Consider the following 19,338-nt stretch of genomic DNA (forward strand, 5'->3'; position numbering starts at 1 on the left):
GCCAAGTCGATCTCTTTTTGTCGGAGGGAAATCATAATCATAACGGCAAATTCAAAGGAAGAAATTCTCAAATAATCTCATCAACAGAAGGAGATTCCAAAACTAAACCTTTTGTAACTTATTTTTCTATTTCTAAAGGGAAATAAACCTAAAAGTGATGAATTAAAAACAAAAGTGAGAGTTCTCCGTATCTGTGCAACACCGTTTCAGCAAGCAGGGGCGGAGCTAGTAAGGAGACATTGGAGGCAATTGCCCCCACTCAACTTTTTTGGGCATTTTAGATATTTTTGAATTTAGGGACAATTATCAAAAAAATACAAAAAAAAAAGTATTTATCAAAACAAGTTCAATTTTTAAAATATTTCAAAAAAGATACAAAACCAGTCTTTCAAAGACTGGTTTTTCTCTCTCCTCAATTTTTCTCAATACATTCTCTCTCCTCTAATATTTAAAAAAAAAAAAAAAATTTAAAATCAGTCTTTCAAAGACCGATTTTTCTCTCTCTTCATTCATTTCTCTCACCATTTCTCTCACCATTTCTCTCACCTCTATTATTTAAAAAAAAAATGAATTTTTTTTAAAAAGTTTTTCTCTCTCTTCATTCATTTCTCTCACCCCTTTCTCTCCTATTATTTAAAAAAAAAACGAATTTTTTTTTAAAAAAAATTTCTCTCTCTTCATTCATTTCTCTCACCCCTTTCTCTCTCCTATTATTTAAAAAAATGAAAATTTTTTAAAATAGATTCGTTTTTTTTTTTAAATAATAGGAGAGAGAAATGAATGAAGAGAGAGAAATTTTTTTTTTAAAAAAAATCATTTTTTTAAGGAGAGAGAAAAGAGTGAGAGAAATGAATGAAGAGAGAGAAAAACTTTAAAAAAAAATTCATTTTTTTTTTTAAATAATAGAGGAGAGAGAAATGGTGAGAGAAATGAATGAAGAGAGAGAAAAACCGGTCTTTGAAAGACCGATTTTAAAAAAAAAATCATTTTTTTTAATATTAGAGGAGAGAGAATTTGTTGAGAAAAATTGAGGAGAGAGAAAAACCGATCTTTGAAAGACCGATTTTGTATCTTTTTAAATATTTTAAAAATTGGATTTGTTTTGATAAATACTTTTTTTTTTGTATTTTTTTGATAATTATCCCTTGAATTTATTCTTAAATTTGAAATATCCCTACATTTTGAAATACTGACATGTCCCGTTTGACCTATTGCCCCCATTCCCTCATCTTCCTCCAATTTTTGCCCCCTCCCCCTCTAATTAATTATAACTTTGCCCCCACTAATAGAAAATATTGGCTCCACCCCTTTCAATAAGGACATATTTTTATTTATTAAAAAAAATAGCATTTTAAAAAGGGTTAAATGGTTTTTGTAAAAGAGGCTTAGCAATTAGGTTGACGGTAATTTGATGGAAAGGGGTAGGCCTGTCAACGGATATATATCCGATTGGATATTACTATATCCAAATTTGAATCCGAAAAAAAATAATACTATTCGAATTCGAATTCGAATCCGATCGGATATTCCTAACAAACATTCGAATTCGAATCCGAAAAATATATCGGATATCCGATAATATCCGATCCGAAAAAAAAATCTTATAAAATACCATCGTCTTCAATTTGTCGGAGTTTGCACAGTCGAAACCCCCGAAAAATCACTCCGACTGGTTCGGAGAGAGAGAGAGTGAGTGAGTGAATATGTACCTGTAATCTTGTCGGGCGGAGAAGATGTGTCGGAGTTCGCACAGTCGAAACTCGAAACCCTCAGATTTCCTCCTAAAAAATCACTCCAACTGGTTCGAATCAGATCGGAGAGAAAGCGAGAGAAAGAGAGAGAGAGGTACCTGATGCTCGCCGGCGGGAGAAGACAGTGATGCGGAGTTCGATCGAAATTCATCTCGTTCCGAATCCGTTACTGGTTTGTGTCGTTTTAGCCGGTTAGAGAAGATAAAGTTTAAAAGATAATATTTCATTGTATAACACAAATACACATCACCATATATACATATGTAAAATTTTTGTTGTAAAACATAAATACATGATATATATATTATATCGGAGCGGATATTATTGAATCGGATATCGCGATATCCGAATTCGTATCCAAAACACATTCGAATTTTAAAATGACATCCGAATCCGAATCCGATATCTGAAAATTTCGGATAATATCAGATTTTTCGAATTCAAATTCGAATTCAGATTTCGGCTATCCATTGACACCCCTAGAAGGGGGTAAGTGAAATGCAATTATCGAAACATTAGGAGGTCGAAATAGAATTGTGCCAAACCTACAGGGTCAAAATATAATTTATCCTTAATTTTTCAAACTGTGCCACGTAGACACCGTTTCAATACAGATTAGGGACGTCTATACCTTTAATTTCCTTACTTTTTGACCGTATTACTATTTAAAAAAATAATTTTAATTAATTTAAAGTTATTTTAAAGGAATAGAGGATAGAGAATATAAATTGAAAAAAGAAACGTTTCGGTGTGAATCATATTTAGAGTTAATTTCTATTTAATTTTTAAAATTAAAGTATTAATTAAAAAAAAAAATATTGACGTTGTTTTTAATATTATAATTTATAATAATAAAAATTAAGAATTAAGAAAAAAACGTGGGATACAATCCAATTTGCAGTTAATTTCTATTTATTTTAAAATTAAAAAAAAAAACCTGCAGGATAGAGTCCTATGTGGCATTAATTTCTTTTTATTTTTTAAATTAAAAATAATTTGTTGTTCTTAGAAATGGAGCTTTTGCTTGATTAGTTAGACAATTTTTTATTTTTTATGATTTGGATTTGGATTTTGTTCTCTATATTTGTTTTTATTTTTGGTTTTTTAAGATTATAAGTTTTGCTCTCCACAGTGGGATTTGCCTTATTCTATGTTCTTTCAATTTCAGAATTCAGATAGCTCTCATATTAATTGGGATGTAATAAGTAAAGATTGGGGGTGCCAATATGAGCTCTCTTCATAACTTTAGGAATCCCTAGGAGTCTTCTACCATCATATATTAGAAACTTTTCTCAAACGAACGTTTGATTCACCGTATCTCACGCGTTCCATCTCAGTCGTTCTTTCATCAAGTTCCAATCTCTAGGCGTTCTCTTCGAGTCCGAGTTTGATTTAAAAAAAAACCTACTCATGCATGTTTTTTCGAAGTCTGAAAACATGGTTAAATATATAGGATTAGGTCTTCTTTGAGGTTTAAACTTCTTCTTCACACGTGATTCCATTCTGGTGGAATTCTAGGGTTTATTATACATTGCAGATCGATTTGCTCACAAAACATTCTTCGGTTGCGTTCTTTGGCTGAAATTCGTGCAAATCAAGAGATTTAAGGTTCCTTCAAATCTTTTATCGGTTTCTGGAGGTAAGAGAGCCTGCAAAGACATTCAGTTAGTGTAATTTCATGTTTAAATAGATTGATTTTCTCTTGAAACTGTTTTGATTTTCATGAAAATTCTTTTTTTATGTTTTTTTTTACTTCAATTTCGTCTAGTATTCATGTCTCATTAGTAGTTAGTTATCAATTCTGATAATCTGATTACGTAGTTCTGGTCATGGTCTTAAAACTCGGTACTTCGTCTCACGAGTTGACTCGTCCGAGTTGTCTCGTCTGGCTGAGATAAACTTTTTAACTCTGTTTACAGTTATTTATTCATGTATATTTATATGAAAATAATTATAATTTTATATATATATAGAAAATAAGGTGGATTAGAGGATTATGAAAGACTTGTCTTGGACATGATAAACTCTGTTTACAATTATTTATTAATGCATATTTATATAAGTAATTATAATTTTTTTTTTATATATTATAACATAAGGTGAATTAGAGGATTAGTAATGATAGGATCATATTTTTATTAAGATACTAAATATAATAATTAAATTATTAAAAATAATTATTTTAATGTAACAAATACAAACCCAGTTGACTCAGCCAAGGCGAGTCATTCCGGTTGTCGAAGAGACATTGTGCAAGATGATTCATATTGAATATTTTGCTCGTTCTTAAACGATACGAGAGTACTTCGGTGAGTCATCTCAATCTTGGACGAGATTTGAAACCATGGTTGTGGTTCAATTTGCTCTTCACTTCTTTGCTATTTTTCAACTTGTAAGGGTTCAAAAAGGGTTGATTTAAAATTGTGAAATTCTCATTAGTGCACCATTCAATTTATTTCCAAAAATGGTAAAAGACCATGTTTTGGAATTAATTTTCGCTGTTCACTAAAACTAAAGAAGAGAAATAATTTACTATTTTATAAAGTTGATTTTTTTAACAGTTTAATAAAACTAAAGCAGGGAATTTTTTTATTGTTTTATAAAGTGGAAATTATTTTAACTGTTTATTAAAGATAAGACGTTTTTTTGTTTTATTATTGCTAACGAAACAGTGAAAGAAATTAATTCCGAAAATAGTAAATTACCGCTTTTGGAACTAAAATGAATAGTGTCTTAATATGGGAATTCCATACTTTTTTCTACTGTTTTAGTAATTTAATGATGGAAAATAACCTATTTTAAGGGTTTTTTTTTTTTTTTTAATTATTTGAGTTCATAGAATTTTGTTATCTAGATCCTTGTGGCACGGATCATGTTTTTGGATGTTACAAGGTGCGCTCAATGACCCTTGGTTAGGCTAGACTTACTCGAAAGAAAAGAAACAAAACCTATATGAATCAATTTAAATGAAATAGTACAAATAGATTTTCCGTGTGATTTTTAATGATGTGCTCAAATAGCGGAAAAGGATTTGCATGTACATCGTTGCCTGGCAAATGATTTGCCAAGTAAATATTTTCCTTGCAATCAAACATTCCCTTATTCTTCTTTGCCTTTGTAGATCTTGAAGGAGGTAAGGTAAGATGGGAGCTCTACAAGGACCAGTTATTTGCGCCAGTATTGCTAAAAAAGTGGGGGTGGAAAATGTGATTCCTAGAATTGGATTATGGGGTTGCCAATGGAGCTATAGAGGTGGGATTAAGTTGGGAGGATTGTCGGGACCTAAAGGGAGTTATCTGGGTGGGATTAAGGTGGGGGATTCTTCTCATTGGGTCCGTAAAGGAAGGTGTATGACAGTTCAATGTAGTTCCGTTTCATCTTCAAATGAAAATGACTATGGCTTCAATGCGAAAGAGGATTTCAAGGAGGACGATGAAGAATATGTGAACACAAGCATAATTGACGCATGTAATCTTATTTAATTTCTATTAATTAAAATGTGGATTTTCGTTTTTAGGAGATCTTATGTATGTTTTTGTGGGTCTTAGTTCATTTGCTTCACTATTGAATATTTGAATTGTCTTTAGTCTTGATCGATGATTTTGACATTGCTCTGGCTTTGACCAATAGCTTAGTTGTTCACATATTGCAATGCAATTTGCAAAAAAAAAAAATAATAATAAAAAATGCTATGGTGGATGATGACATTCTCATGAAGCATTGGACGTTAGCATTCTTCATGTGTGTGTGTGTGTGTGCATGCATGTATTCTCACATATGTGTGTGCACATATATATACTCACATAATGTTGTTCATTAGTAGAGAACCCATCTTGCAAGAGTGTCATTTTGCATACAATTTGTTATATTCCAAACTAAAATTGAAATTGGATTGCTTAATAACCTCATATCAAAATAAATTGGGTTGATAACATTCTCACGAATCATTGGATGTTAGCATTCTTCATATATGTGTGTGTGGGCACGTGCTTGTGTGTGTGTGTGCGTGTGTGCACACATATATCCTCACATAATGTTGTTCATTTGTAGAGAACCCATCTTGCAGGAATGCCATTTTGCTTACAATTTGTATTGTTCCAAACTAAAATTGAAACTGGATTGCGTAATAACCTCATATCAAAACAAATTTCTGTTTTACTGTTCTTGCATCTTCTTTAATTACTTAATGCATTGTAACTGATGACCATGTGTTTGGGATTCTCTATGCAGTTGAGGTGAAAAGGGAAATAGATGGTTTCGTTATTAAAATGCGAGATGGTGGGTATTTAAGATGTGTTTATAACATCCCTCGAGGCTTACTTGTCCCGGATCGTACTCCATATCCTTCCATTGTTCTAAAAATGGAAGATGGAAGCGATCTTCTTCTACGAATTTTTGTCTGTAAGTACTTAATTTTTGAAATCATCCCGCATTTGGATGTTTTAGAAAAAGAAAAAAGAAATGTTTTTTAGTAACTTGATTAGACATTGTCTTCTTACAAATTATCATTTTAACAAGTGCTGATTCGCCTTCGATTGCAGCAAATTTGCCAAGTGTATTGCTCATGAACGCAGATCGCAATGTTCAAATTGTATGTTATTTAGGCCTCTCTTTTTTCATGATTTTTTAAACTTTAGTATCTTCTTGTCTATTTTCTTATACTATGTCAAATACTATAGAGCTTGGCAATGGTGCAACGCCAGACAAGACCTAATCTATATAAAATAATAGAGGAGATGATTGAGAAGATGGGATATGCGGTTAGTTTTTGTTGAACTTTTACACTTATCACGTGTTATGGAACTCCATTATTTGCGTGATTTCCCTTGAGATTCTTTTTCGCGAAATATCCTTTCCATATGTCAATGTTCTGTTTTTCTTGTTTGCAGGTGAAACTTGTTCGAATTAACCATAAAATGAATGAGACACAATTTGCTCAATTATACCTTTCAAAGGTAAATTCATGCTTAATCCTTCTGTTACTTAACAAATATATCACTCTTATACATTTCAAATGTGTTCACAGGTTGGTAACGAAACAGAGATAGTCAGCTTTGATCTTCAATGTTCAGATGCCATTCACATTGCAGTAAGACACCGGGTATGTATTTTCTTTTGTGTGGCATGTGCACACACATGCATCTGAAGGGCTTATTTGTAATTTAAAATATTAATTAAAGCGTGGTTTTGAAGATTACATAGTAAAAAAAAATGTTTTTGTAATTTTGAAAACTAACCAACGTGATTTTGGGATGTGTGATTGCAATTTTCTTGGTTTTTGACCAAAATAACCTTTGATTATGTTAAGTTTAAATGTTAGGGTGGGGGCATTATTGGAATCTAAATTTTGGTGTTGAAGCCTTCTACTATACCTACTCTCATTATAATGGTAAAGATTATTATGTAAAGACTGGTTCTTCAAAACATTGGATAAGGAAAATATTTCTAAACAAGCAAGAATGTAGATAAAGTGACGATTTTCTGTATTAGTCCTGTGTAGTTAAATGTGGGAACATTTCTGTCATTTTTGTTAGTCTTTCTTGCAAGATAGAATTCCATCAGTTTGAAAAAACAGGGGCATCTCTAATTTTCATAAAAAAACTACCTCTTTTTTTTTTTTCATTTTCTATTTCTTGTTCTTGTTGTCTTAGAACCTTATGGATGGTTATCTGTCTTAAGCTACTAAATGCCACTTTTTGGTTGGTCATGTACAGGTGCCTATACAAGTTCACAGGTCTTTTATACACAGTGATGGATTGAAAGTTATTGTATCTGCAAAGCCGAGTGATTTTGCCTTTGATCACTTTCTATCCTCGGAATTGGATAGGTAGAATTAACCACCTTACTCTCTAAGAGCCCATTTGGATACACTTAAAAAAGTTTTAAAAAAAAATATTACTTTTGAAAGTTGAAAAGTTTTTTTTTTTTTTTAAATAAACTTTTTTTTTTTATTTGGGTTAATTTTAAAATATTACTTAAAAAGTAAAAAATTGAACTTTTTTGAAAGAGCCATGATAAATTGATTAAAAAACACTCAACTGACGTGGAATGTACATAAAACCATTGATTTTTTTCATCGAGATATAGAAGGAAGGAAAAAAAATCTACGGTTCGGTGCACATTCTACATCAGTTGAGTGTATTAGAGTGTCTTTTTTTTAAAGTCAGTTTAGTATTATTCTTTTCAAAAAGTATAAGGAAACTATTTTCTAGCTTCTAAAAAGTACTTTCTTCCAGAGTTATTTTCTACTTTATATCCAAACTGGGCATAAATCTTCAAGAAAAGAAAAGTGACTATTGTTTTCTATTTGATGAAAGCAAGAGTGTTTCTTTTAATATTATAGTCATGGTGAAATTTCTCTTCATCAATTTTTTTGTTCATAAAAAATTAGTTATTTCAATTTAAAAATTTATCCCCATTCATTGTACACAACATCGGTTGTAAGTTTAAGATGTTATAGCGATTAGTGATCATTATAACTCAACTTTCTAATTGAGACAGCTATAGGTCTTATTTAGCGAGAAGATGTACTCTTGTGTTAATAATTTGACACTTTTTTACAGGCCTGATGGTAAGCCATGTCTTGAAACTAAAGAGTTTGGTCTTGTCCGTAACATGCTAAATGCTTCTGTTGAAGAACGTTATATGGATGCAGGTATGTTTTCTTCTCATCTATCTTTCTATCTATCGTTCGAAGAGAGAACTTTTTGCCTCACTTGACCCGTCTCATTAATAGTTGGAAACAAATGCAATGCTAGTTAGCTACTAAATTATTTTCGGCCACTAATTGTGGATACCAAAATTTGCTCGATTAGCGATATTTTTGTTTAATCAATGTCACAAGTGGCACTCTTTTGAACCAATATGGATGTTTGGCCAACCCCTTGATGGGTCTACCACCATTTACATACCCAAAACGGCTTGATTACTACTTTTTGATTTGTCCAATTCCCTTTATGGTCACATGAGTGTACCATCCACTTTTCAATTTAACGCGATAATGTTCATCATATTTTGGATTTTTATTTATTTTTGATATTGGAGAATGAGAAAATAAAATATTAGGTGGTAACATCACCCAATTCATGACCCATTAGTGATCAAGTTTTTCTTTTTCTTCTTTGATTGGTATTTCCAATCAAGTTAATGGCACATAATCATGAATCTCATGAATTGATGATCTTGAATGTTAAATTTAGCGAGCTGCTATTGGCACCCCAACTTTTACTTATTACTCCCAAATTAAATTTAAAAAAAAAAAAAAAAAAAAAAGTCAATGGTTGAGAAACTGTAAAAGTTGGGGTGCCAATAGAAACTCTCTCTCTCTCCTCTCTCGATTTAGGATCTTATATGAGCCTAATCGTAATTGTAAACAACTGCTGCCGAAGTTGTTTGAATGTAGTTATAATTATTTGTAATGTTGAGGTAATAACTTGAACCATTGACTTTTGTAATGAACAATCTTTGATTGGGGTGTAATTAGTAAAAGTTGAGGTGCTGATAGCAGCTCTCTAAATTTATTAAGGTTCTTTGTGAATCATTTCATTTCATTTTTATTTTAATTTGACTTCAACTCAAATGAATGGCCCATTTCTATTAGATCATAGAGATTGTTTTTTGGTAGCTAGGAACTACTTGGGGAGCTTTGAAGTTTGAACTAATTCTCATTTCGATCTCATCGGTTCTGTTATTTATTTATTTTTTGGCCTCTTGAGTTTCAAAGACTTGACCTTTTATACTTTTATGATGATCTGATATTATTAGCTCGATGGAGGGATGAACTCACCCAACTAAGGTCCGACAAAGGAAACTGGGTACAACAGGTATTTCACTTTTATGTAGATCTAATCCTCAGCACAGATAGATCATTATCTTATGTGAATCCCATTACATTGCACTTAAATAACACATTTCTTTCTGTTTCAGTAGTTTCAAGCGGAACATCTGTAAATAGAAGCTATTTTTTGGAGCAAACAAAGTCAGCTTTGCTAGCAAAATTCATCGTAAATATTTCCTTCCAAATCACCAATTTAGATAGAAAATTTGTGAATATTTTTATAGATAGGAGAGAACTTTAGTGTTAATGTTGTGTTTAACATAGACACAACATGCAACTTTGTTTTGGTTATCCAATTTTAATTCCATGGTTGCTTTTGTGTCCAACATTGTACTTAAAATTGTACCAAAGGTGCAGAGAGGCCAAGTGATGGTTGCCAATTTGGTTTGCCAACTTGCTAAGCAAATTCAAGAATGAGATTCTCTTGATTGTCTTGGATGATTGTTATGAACACTTCGTACAGAGATTCGATTGATTCTCTTGGATGATTATAATGAATCCTAATAAGATTTATACAGAGAATGTGAGAATTAGATTCATATCTGGTTAGATCTAATAAGATTTTATCATAATCAAATTCTAATCCTAATTTAATCGTTATCATAATCTGCAAACGATCTGATGTATCAAGATACATCTTATTACACTGCATTGTAACGTAACACTCTAATAGTTAGTTGTGTCTATTTGTGGTTAAAAATTTTATTCTGCCAAATTTAGGTTCAAACCGTCTCAATTGTTTGTAAGGGAACGTTTATGATTTTGGTTGAGACAGTTTCAATTTTTTTTTCGTGATCGAAACCTTGTTTCAAAACTCAAAAGGTGATTTTAAACCTTGAATCTAGTGGTGCCTCCAAATTGGGGATATGTTCAATTTTTGTACAATTATGCAATTTAAGGCTGTATTCAGTACGTGGCAAGCAGTTATTTAAAAAATATTTTTCCTTAAAATGGGTATTTTAACCATTACATTTATGTTAGGGATTTTTTTTAAAAGAGTGTGATTTTCTGAATCAAAAATTGTCGTTCGATCTGTAAGCGTCTGACATGGCAAGGGCATAGAATCATAGATCTTTTTCTTCAGGATATACAAGGAAAATGATCAACGGTTCTGTGCCCTTGCCACATCAGCCAAGTACAAACTAAGTGAAAATTTTTGAATTAGAAAATCATTAGTGTTTTTTAAATTATTAATACCCAAACAAAAGATATTATCATTTATAAAACAAGAGTAGTCTCAAAAGGCATGTAATCAAATATTTGAGTAGAATTCAAGATAAAAGTGAACTATTGGAGAGTTCGGATCACTAAAGTCCCATTACAATTAGCGAAAACCCAAGGATAAGAATCAACCCTCGATTTTTTATTATTATTAATTATATATCTATTAAATAGTAGGAATTACCAGGGCTAAAAATGGGCTGGATTTTATCCAAAATACAAGTTATCCAAATTTGATTTTTAGTGAATTTGATTTCTTCAAGTATATAAATATGGGTTGATGCCCCTTGACCCGAGTCGGATACAGACCTATCCCTATATCTACCTATATCTGAATGATATATTATTTTATATGTTGTATGTTATATTTTTATATTTTTTAATTTATAATTCATCAATAAATGAATATTAGGTGTAGTGGTCGAAGTTTTTTTTTTAAAAAGGGAGAGGTCTTGACTTCAAATAACATTTAAGCCACATTTTTTAATAAATTACTTTGTAATAATTTGAAATTATCGGTTGAATCCGGATGACTTTAATCCGGTTTGCAACGTAAACTACCATAAATACAAAATTTTACATAGTTTTGTGATTGAAGCACTTGGTTGTGTCTAATGCAAAATTTTACATTTGCTTGAATATCATGTAAACGTTAAAAAAACAAAAAAAAACTATTTTTCTTTTTAAAACCTTGTTTAAAGTTAAATAAAAAATGATAAATAGTTACATATACTTTTAAAGAAATCGAAAAATTATAGACAAAACATTTTCATATAAGGTCATACAATACTATTCTCTTTAAACCAGGGTTATAATAGAAATCCAAAATCTCTTTAATTAATTACAATTTACCTTAAAACACCTACTACATGATACCAACTTTCACTTACTAATTTTTCATTTTGGAAAAAAAATCCAATTGCCCCAAACATGCCAATATTAGCATTGATAGTTCTTAAATGTAATTCGTCCCAAACTCATTTAATACCTTACATCTTGTAGATACGTGATTCTCGATTACGAGTCCACTTTTATGAAGGTTTGGAGTCGTCATCATTCATATTGTAAGAGAGTGTGAATGATCACCCGATGTACATTTTTTTGAAAAAGTGACATTTTGGCGTTTAATGACTTTCGTTTGAAAGTTGAGAGTAGATAGATGAGTTGAGAGTATATTTTTTTCTTAATTTTCCATTATCTTTTTTTTCTTCTTTGAGTTGAGAATGAGAGGGGTTCTCTAAGATTTGGAGAGTATTTTTAGGGGTAAAATGGGATGGATTGATGAGAATGAGTAAAATGATTAGGGGTTTAAGAGAGGGATATATGTAAATTGGAGGGGATGGAGAGACATTTGTGTAAATGGGGTTAAATGGGTTATTTATAACTCAAATAGGTTGGATCTTTCAACCTATTTGGATTGAGTGTTAGGTGGAATGAAATTAATGATGTATGGTTGAGAGAATAAAGATGTAATATGGTAGTTGAGTATTTGGTCAGTTGAGGGAATGAGGTTTTAATTAAATAAATGGATTGTGTAAAAGGGTAATTAATTAAATTTTTGGGAGAATGAGAGAGATGGTGACATGTGTTAGGATGTGTGGAGACGTTTAAATGAATTGATGGGAGATAATGAGCATTTGATTTGAGAGGAGGGGTGTGTGTTTGATGAGGGTAGGTTAGGAGGAGGTATAGGTTAGAGATATTTGATTTGAGAGAATGAAGGTTAATAGGGAGTGATGATGGTAGATTAGGGGGAGGTGTAGATTGTAAGTGTTTGATTTGAAAAAATGAGGGTTTGTAGGGAATGATGAGGGTAGGTTAGGGGGAGGTATGAGTTGGAGGTGTGAGTAGATGATATTTAGAGAAAAGGTGATGGGATAGATTGTGGGATAATGGAGGTGAGTTGAGGTGGTGACATGTGTCCCACCTTGATGATCACGTTGATTGGTTGTGATGCTGTGTTGGGTTGAGAGTTGAACTTGGATAATGGATTGGGATTAGGTTGTAGGTTGGGCTTGAGTTAGGTTGAGAATTAGTGGGCTTAGGTGGTAAGTTGAATATATTTGGGTTGAGTTGAATTAAGCTTGTGGTTGGATTGAGAATTAGTGGGCTTAGGTGGTAAGTTGAATGGGTTTGGGTTGAATTAAATTGGGCTTAGGTGGTAGGTTGGGCTTGAGTATGATAGTTGGATAGTAAATTTGATAGTAATGGATGATGGGTTGAGATAGGTTGAGAAGTATAGAGTGGTGGGGTAGGTTTATGTCCATGGGCCACGTGGTAAGGCTTGAACCATTTATTAAAAGAAAAAAAAGGATTTTTGAAGGTTTGGGTTTTAGGGCCCATTCCAATTTTCATGGATTTTAGGGTATTTTGCATCGAGGGTCCGATCAAATTTGGGTGTCTACACATTTAATGAAAAATAATTATTTATTTAATTTATAAAAAAAATAAATATAAATTAATGCAAGTAAGACTATTATCCCACAATTATTATTTTTTAATTTAAAAAATAAATATAAATTTTGTAATTTTAAAATATAAATAGAAATTAACTGCAAGTAGGATTCTATCCCACGATTTTTTTATTTAAATAATAATTATATTAATGTTGGGTAATGTTTAAGAAGTTGAAGAAAACCAGAGAGAGAGAGAGAGAGGTTTAAGTAGTTAGAGAGAGAGAAAGAAGAAACTTAACATAACGTAAATTTTTGTGGAGGTATTTTCTCCACAACACTTTACAGAGATTTTATTGTAATTTTAATTAAATTTTGTATTGCTTTACGATGGAATCCACCATAATTTTAGCATCCAATCACCCTCACATCCTGCAAACAAACGTAAATGCTTGTGTTTGTGCTTGTCTACAACGCAAACAAATAGGGCCTGAAGTATTTAAAAAAAAAAAAAAAAGAGGATATGATTGATCTACTAAGATCCGAGTTGGATTTGGATCGACCAGGCAAAGCCCGGTAATCTATCAAAATTTTAAGAGGATATGAATTACATCCCCATCTTTCAATTTGATTATTGGTAAATTAGGTGTTTTAGACATTCACACATGACCTTGACAGTGATTGTTAAAAGTTTTCTTGAAATTTGTCAAAATCATAACGGGATGGGTTCTTAATAAGCAAAAAACATAAGGGATGTCTCAAATATATTCTACAAAACATTTGAGAGGTATGACTAAATAACCATAAATAAATAAAAAATCTAATTTGATTATAATTAAACCTTGAGTGAATCAAACTATGACTTGCCTTATGAGCATTTAGGTGATTTTATTAGTCTTATAGGAAAAAAAAAACCTAAGTTAAGGGACAAGTCAAAGCACATCTTTAATATTGAGAGGGGTATCTCAAATATTGACCAAAAGAGTTGTGAATCACTAATTCCACAAAAACGTGGGGGCATCTAATATGGAGCAAATTAGGTATAGTATTAGTGGGATGGATGTCATCCATTGGTTTCGGTTTTCAAGAATCGAATGAGAAAAAAAGTATTTCAAATCATTATAAAAAAAAAAATTAACATATTATCTAAAAAATTATTAACTTAATTATAATTTGTAAAGTTAAATTTTTTTTTTTTCAAAAATTCATCTTCTTTTAAATTAATAAAATTTTAGAAGAAATAACTCATTTTAAGCTCCGATTCATAGTTTATATAAGAAATTGAAGAACTTTATGTAACATGCATTAAATTAATAAATTAATGGTTTTTGTTTCTATCGGTTCGATTCTATTTTAGACCTGGCTTTAATTGGTTCCAATAAAAAGAGAATTAGAATTAGAGTTTTTTTTATTCCGATTTCAATTAAATGGATAGCCGTTGACACCTCTATTTCAGACTCTATATTATATTTTAAAATTAAAAATAAATTAAAATAAAGATTTTTTTAATTAATTTTGAAAATGGAAGTGCAAGAAAATCCTTAATTTGAAATCCAAATCAATTGAGAAAGTCATGCATGAGTGACCTCAAGATTGGACTCATATCGCACATCTTGATGTGAAAAGCAGATAGAATTTTGTGTTTTATAATGATCTGGTGCACAAGATTATAAAGGACACAATTCTAAGAGCATTACAACAAGAATTAAAAAAAAACGTTAATTTTCATAATTGAATTTTAATTTTGAATTTGGGAGTTCAATAGCCATCCATTTTCAACATCTTAATTAAAAAGATTTTGTTTTTGTATTTGTTTTTTATTTTAATTTTTTTACTTTCAAATATGAGTTTCTCCATGAAATCTAGAAGTCTGTTTTGTTGGATTGCTAATTTAATAATACATAATGGTCATTAGTAATATTTGTAATCTTATGAAGTTAGTCATGGTAGTCAGATTCATAAAATAAGGTGAGCTTCAAGATTGTAGCAATTCAAGTTGGACTTCCCGGATCTATAAAAACAAAAAAGTTTGGTTGGGCTACTTTAAATGCTAATGTTGATTTTTTTTTTAAATTTAAAAAATAGTACTTTTTTAATAAATAAATAAATAATTAATTAATTATTTTTTTAATTTTTCCTTAATTTTTTCTTTTCTTAAAACAAAAATTTTAATAGTACTACACGGCATCATACAATACTTTCAACGACATTGTTTGTGAAAAGACCCGTTAATTTTTCTCGAGTGTGCAACACTTTCATATACAGAAAAAACATTTATGATTGATTAATGTTGAAGTGACCTCAATGGGGATCCACAAGAGACATCTTGATGTGGTGACGGCGCATGCTCATAAATGCATTTCTTCGAAATACGAGTAAAACACATCTACGGACATGTGGGCGCCACCACATCAAGGTGTTCCCATGTGTCCCTACTAAGGTCACTGTGCACACAACGGTGTCGGTATAGTATTAGGGCAATGTCGTAAGAAGTCAATTTAGCATTTTTCTTAAAATTTTGTGTTTTACATCCACGTGGCACCTAAGGATCCAAGGCACACCCACGTGGACTCTTAAGTGTGGATCATTAGGTGGGTCCACACTTGATATCCTGAGTTAATGCATAGTTGTCGCTTTGCTTTAAAATAAAGATAATGGGTCGCAGTTAGCGAGTCATCTGGTCTAGAGCCAATCACTCAGGCGAGATGGTCAACGAGTCATCTTGTCTCGCAGGCAATCACGCGAGATGGTCAATGGGAAGATTCATCCGATATTTTCAAAATATCGAACGACTTATATGTAAAGTCAGCCGAGTCAAATGGATTTGTTTTCTTATTTACATAGTAATTAATTTTCCATTTATGCTTTATTCAGTATATGGCAAGCGGTTATCTTAAAAATTATTTTCCCTAAAATGGAAATTTTAACTGTTCTTTAAGTCAGGATTTTTTTTTTCCTTTTTTGTTGAAATTATTGATATCTAATATGAAGATATTTATTAAACATGAGCATAGTGACAAAAATCATGATTAAATATTAATTTTAATAGTTGTTGATTAAATCATGATTTAAAAAAAAATTGGTTGAAGTTTCTTTTTTCTTTTTAAATCTCCGATATATATATATATATATATATATATATATATATATATATATATATATATATATATATATATATTTTGCTATCAAGTTATTTAATCGAAGATTTTTTTGAGAAAAAAATCAAAGTTTAATATTATTTTTAGCATTTATTTAAATGTTGTTTTATTGTTTATTATTTTATATATACATATTTTCTTTATATTTTTATACTTAAAAATGTATTTTATTTTTTAATTTGTTTCCTTTATTGACTTTTGTCACATATTTCCAAAGCCTTCTCTTGCTTAATTATTCTAGAATCCCGATATTAGGATAATCGACTTTCGGCTACTGGGGGGTGAACATAAAGATAGGAAGACAGTTATGGGAGAGTAGAAGTCCTAATCACTAAAGTCCTATTACAATTAGCAAGAATCCGAGGATAAGAATTAATCTTTGGTTTTTTATTTTTATACCTATTATTTATTGTATATATCCATTCAATAACGCTGTGTTTGGATTGAGTGGGAAGAGAAGAGAAGAAAAATGAATTTCTCTCCATTTATCTTGTTTGAATTGTTAAGTAGGGGAGATAAGAAGAGGAGAGAAATGGAGAAAAATCCTTTTAAAATATTTTATAATACCTACTCTGCCCCTAGATCTCTTTTAAAATACGTTTCAAATTTTAAAGTTGTCCTAAATTCTCTTTTGTCAATCCAAACATGGTGGAGAGAAATTGAGCGAAGAGAAAGAAAGAGAAGATAAGATAAATTCAATTTCTCTCTATCATGTTTGGATTGACAATAGAGAACTCAGGATAATTTTGGAATTTTAAAATATTTTAAAAAGAGATTTAGGAGTAAAATTGAAATTATAAAATATTTTAAAAGGGTTTTCCTCCACTTTTGGAGAGAAAGAAAAGTCACATTTTTTCTCTTGTCTTCCCACCAATTCTTTTCTCTTCTCTCCCCACTTAACCATCCAAACAAAAGAAATGGAAAGAAGCTCATTTATTTTCTCTTCCCTATTCTTCTCTTCTCTCCAATTTCTCTCAATCCAAACATAGTCTTAATGAGTTTCTTTTCTCTCAATCCAAACACAACCTAAGAGAAATTATCAAGTTTGATAGATTATGAAGAAGGAATCTTGAAAGATCTCTTTTCTTGGATTTAACCATGATTACTAGTGGATCTAGAGAGATCTCTACTATTTGATGGAATTAAAACGTAAAATTGTTAAGAGTTCTAAGGAGAATTCTAATACAATAATAACCATTGGAAATAAGGACCAATAAATTAGGTGGTATAATGAGATTTATTCAAATCTCCATATGATTAATTGATCAAATTCTCATAATTAATTGATGAGATTTGTGTAAACATGTAATATATGATTGGATATTGATCAAGTCAGTACGATTTATAAGTAACTTGTGTGTTCTTGACATTCACACACAACTTTGAGAGAGATTGTTAAAAGGTCTCTTGAAATTTGTCGAAATCTTAAAGAGGATAAGATCTTAATAGGTGAAAAGTACAAGGAGTTGGGATCTTAAAGTTAAATATGATGGGTTCGAAGAAAAATAAAATCAAGGATTTAGATCAAATGTTGAAAATGAGGGCGTTCCTATATTTTTTGTTAGCTCCTCATAGAAGACTGTGTTTTATGTAGTTTGTAAACATAATTGATGTCTCAAATATATTTTACAAAATGTTGAGGGGTATGACTAAATTTCCAAAAAGGGAAAATCTAATTTGATTAGAATCAAACTAAGATTTTGTTATGAAAAAATTCCCTTCGATCAATCAATATTGGTAACGTACATAGATAAAAACAGAGAAAACAAAGAACACAAAAGAGTTACGAGATTTGACAAAATTGACTTTGTCCATGGGCGACATGATAATTCTTTACTGATAAAAACTGCGAAAATACAAAACATTTTAGAGGGCATTTAGACCATTTTTGTCAGTCTCTCATAGAAGAAAACCTAAGTCGGGGGCATGTCAAAATAGTTGTGTATCACTAATTTGACAAAAACGTGGGGGCATCTAATATGGAGCAAAATAGGTATAACATTAGTGGGATCAATGGCACCTCAAATGCATGACAAATCAAACCGCCAATCAGTTCTTTTCGAACAAGTTCATGAATTGGCCTAGTTGGAGTAAATCGAGTAACAAATGTTTAATATAGTAGGAACAAATTTGGTAACACACGTCTAGACTAGGGGTGTCCATGGGTAGGTTCCGGCTCAATGCCCAAGGCACTTTGAACCTTAACCATTACATTTTGTTTGGTTCCGATTTCAAAATAAATGAAATTGGACTCGAAACTATAAAAAAACAGGGGTACCCATTGTTTCTGAATCTCAAGGATTGAATGAGAAAAAAAGTATTTCAAATCATTGAAAAACTTTTTTCCTTCTAAAAAATTAACATATTATATATAGAATTAGTAACTTAATTATAATTTGTTATACAAAAATTCAAAAATAAAAATTTATCTTCTTTCAAAATAATAAATTTTTAACAACTCATTTTAAGCTTTGATCCATAGTTTATATGAAAAATTGAAGAACTTTACATAACATGCATTAATTTTGAAGTAAAATAATATCTTAAATCATTAATAGTATAAAAAGAAGTGGCAAAATAAATCGGTTCTGGTTGTCGCAAGTACACGTCGAATAGAACGCAATGACTTCGATTCCTATTGCTTTAGTTCCATTTTAGACTTGACTTTAATCGATTCCAATAAAAAGGAAACTAAAGTTTTTGGTTCCGGTTAAATGGGTACCCATTGACACTCTTATTCTAGACTCTAGCTTAGATGTTAAAAATGAGAATAGAAATAAAATAAGGCTTTTATTAATTTTGAAAATGGAAGAACATAAAAATCCCAAATTTGAAATCCAGATCAATTAAGAAAAAAATATCTATCGTTAATTTTTTTCGCTTCTTAAACTAAAATTTGATTCGTGCTACACTGACATCTTACAACACTTTTTCTCGAGTGTGCACCACTTGTATCTCAAGGAAAGCATTTATGATTT

At 30.8% G+C, this 19,338-nt stretch overlaps 1 protein-coding gene across 3 annotated transcripts; it reads left to right on the top strand.

Moving 5' to 3' along the window:
• The first annotated feature begins 1,643 nt into the window (after positions 1–1,643).
• On the top strand, positions 1,644–9,956 carry LOC147405093 (bifunctional nuclease 2-like). 3 transcript variants are annotated; one of them, XM_086437800.1, is made up of 11 exons: positions 1,644–1,923; positions 4,873–5,219; positions 5,982–6,152; positions 6,293–6,342; positions 6,431–6,511; positions 6,641–6,706; positions 6,778–6,852; positions 7,466–7,578; positions 8,315–8,406; positions 9,516–9,574; positions 9,681–9,956. In XM_086437800.1, the coding sequence occupies exons 2-11, from the start codon at positions 4,895–4,897 to the stop codon at positions 9,699–9,701; spliced, it is 1,053 nt and encodes a 350-aa protein (XP_086293926.1). In that variant the 5' UTR covers positions 1,644–1,923; positions 4,873–4,894; the 3' UTR covers positions 9,702–9,956. The 3 variants fall into 3 exon arrangements, with proteins under 3 accessions (XP_086293926.1, XP_086293925.1, XP_086293927.1); XM_086437799.1 differs by lacking the exon at positions 1,644–1,923 and adding an exon at positions 2,951–3,390; XM_086437801.1 differs by lacking the exon at positions 1,644–1,923 and adding an exon at positions 2,952–3,390 and having other exon boundaries at positions 9,678–9,956.
• Positions 9,957–19,338: the final 9,382 nt, after the last annotated feature.

Source organism: Akebia trifoliata, chromosome 4 (assembly GCF_017979445.1).
Source record: "Akebia trifoliata isolate Shusen 1 chromosome 4, ASM1797944v1, whole genome shotgun sequence".
In the NCBI taxonomy this organism is placed as follows: domain Eukaryota; kingdom Viridiplantae; phylum Streptophyta; class Magnoliopsida; order Ranunculales; family Lardizabalaceae; genus Akebia; species Akebia trifoliata.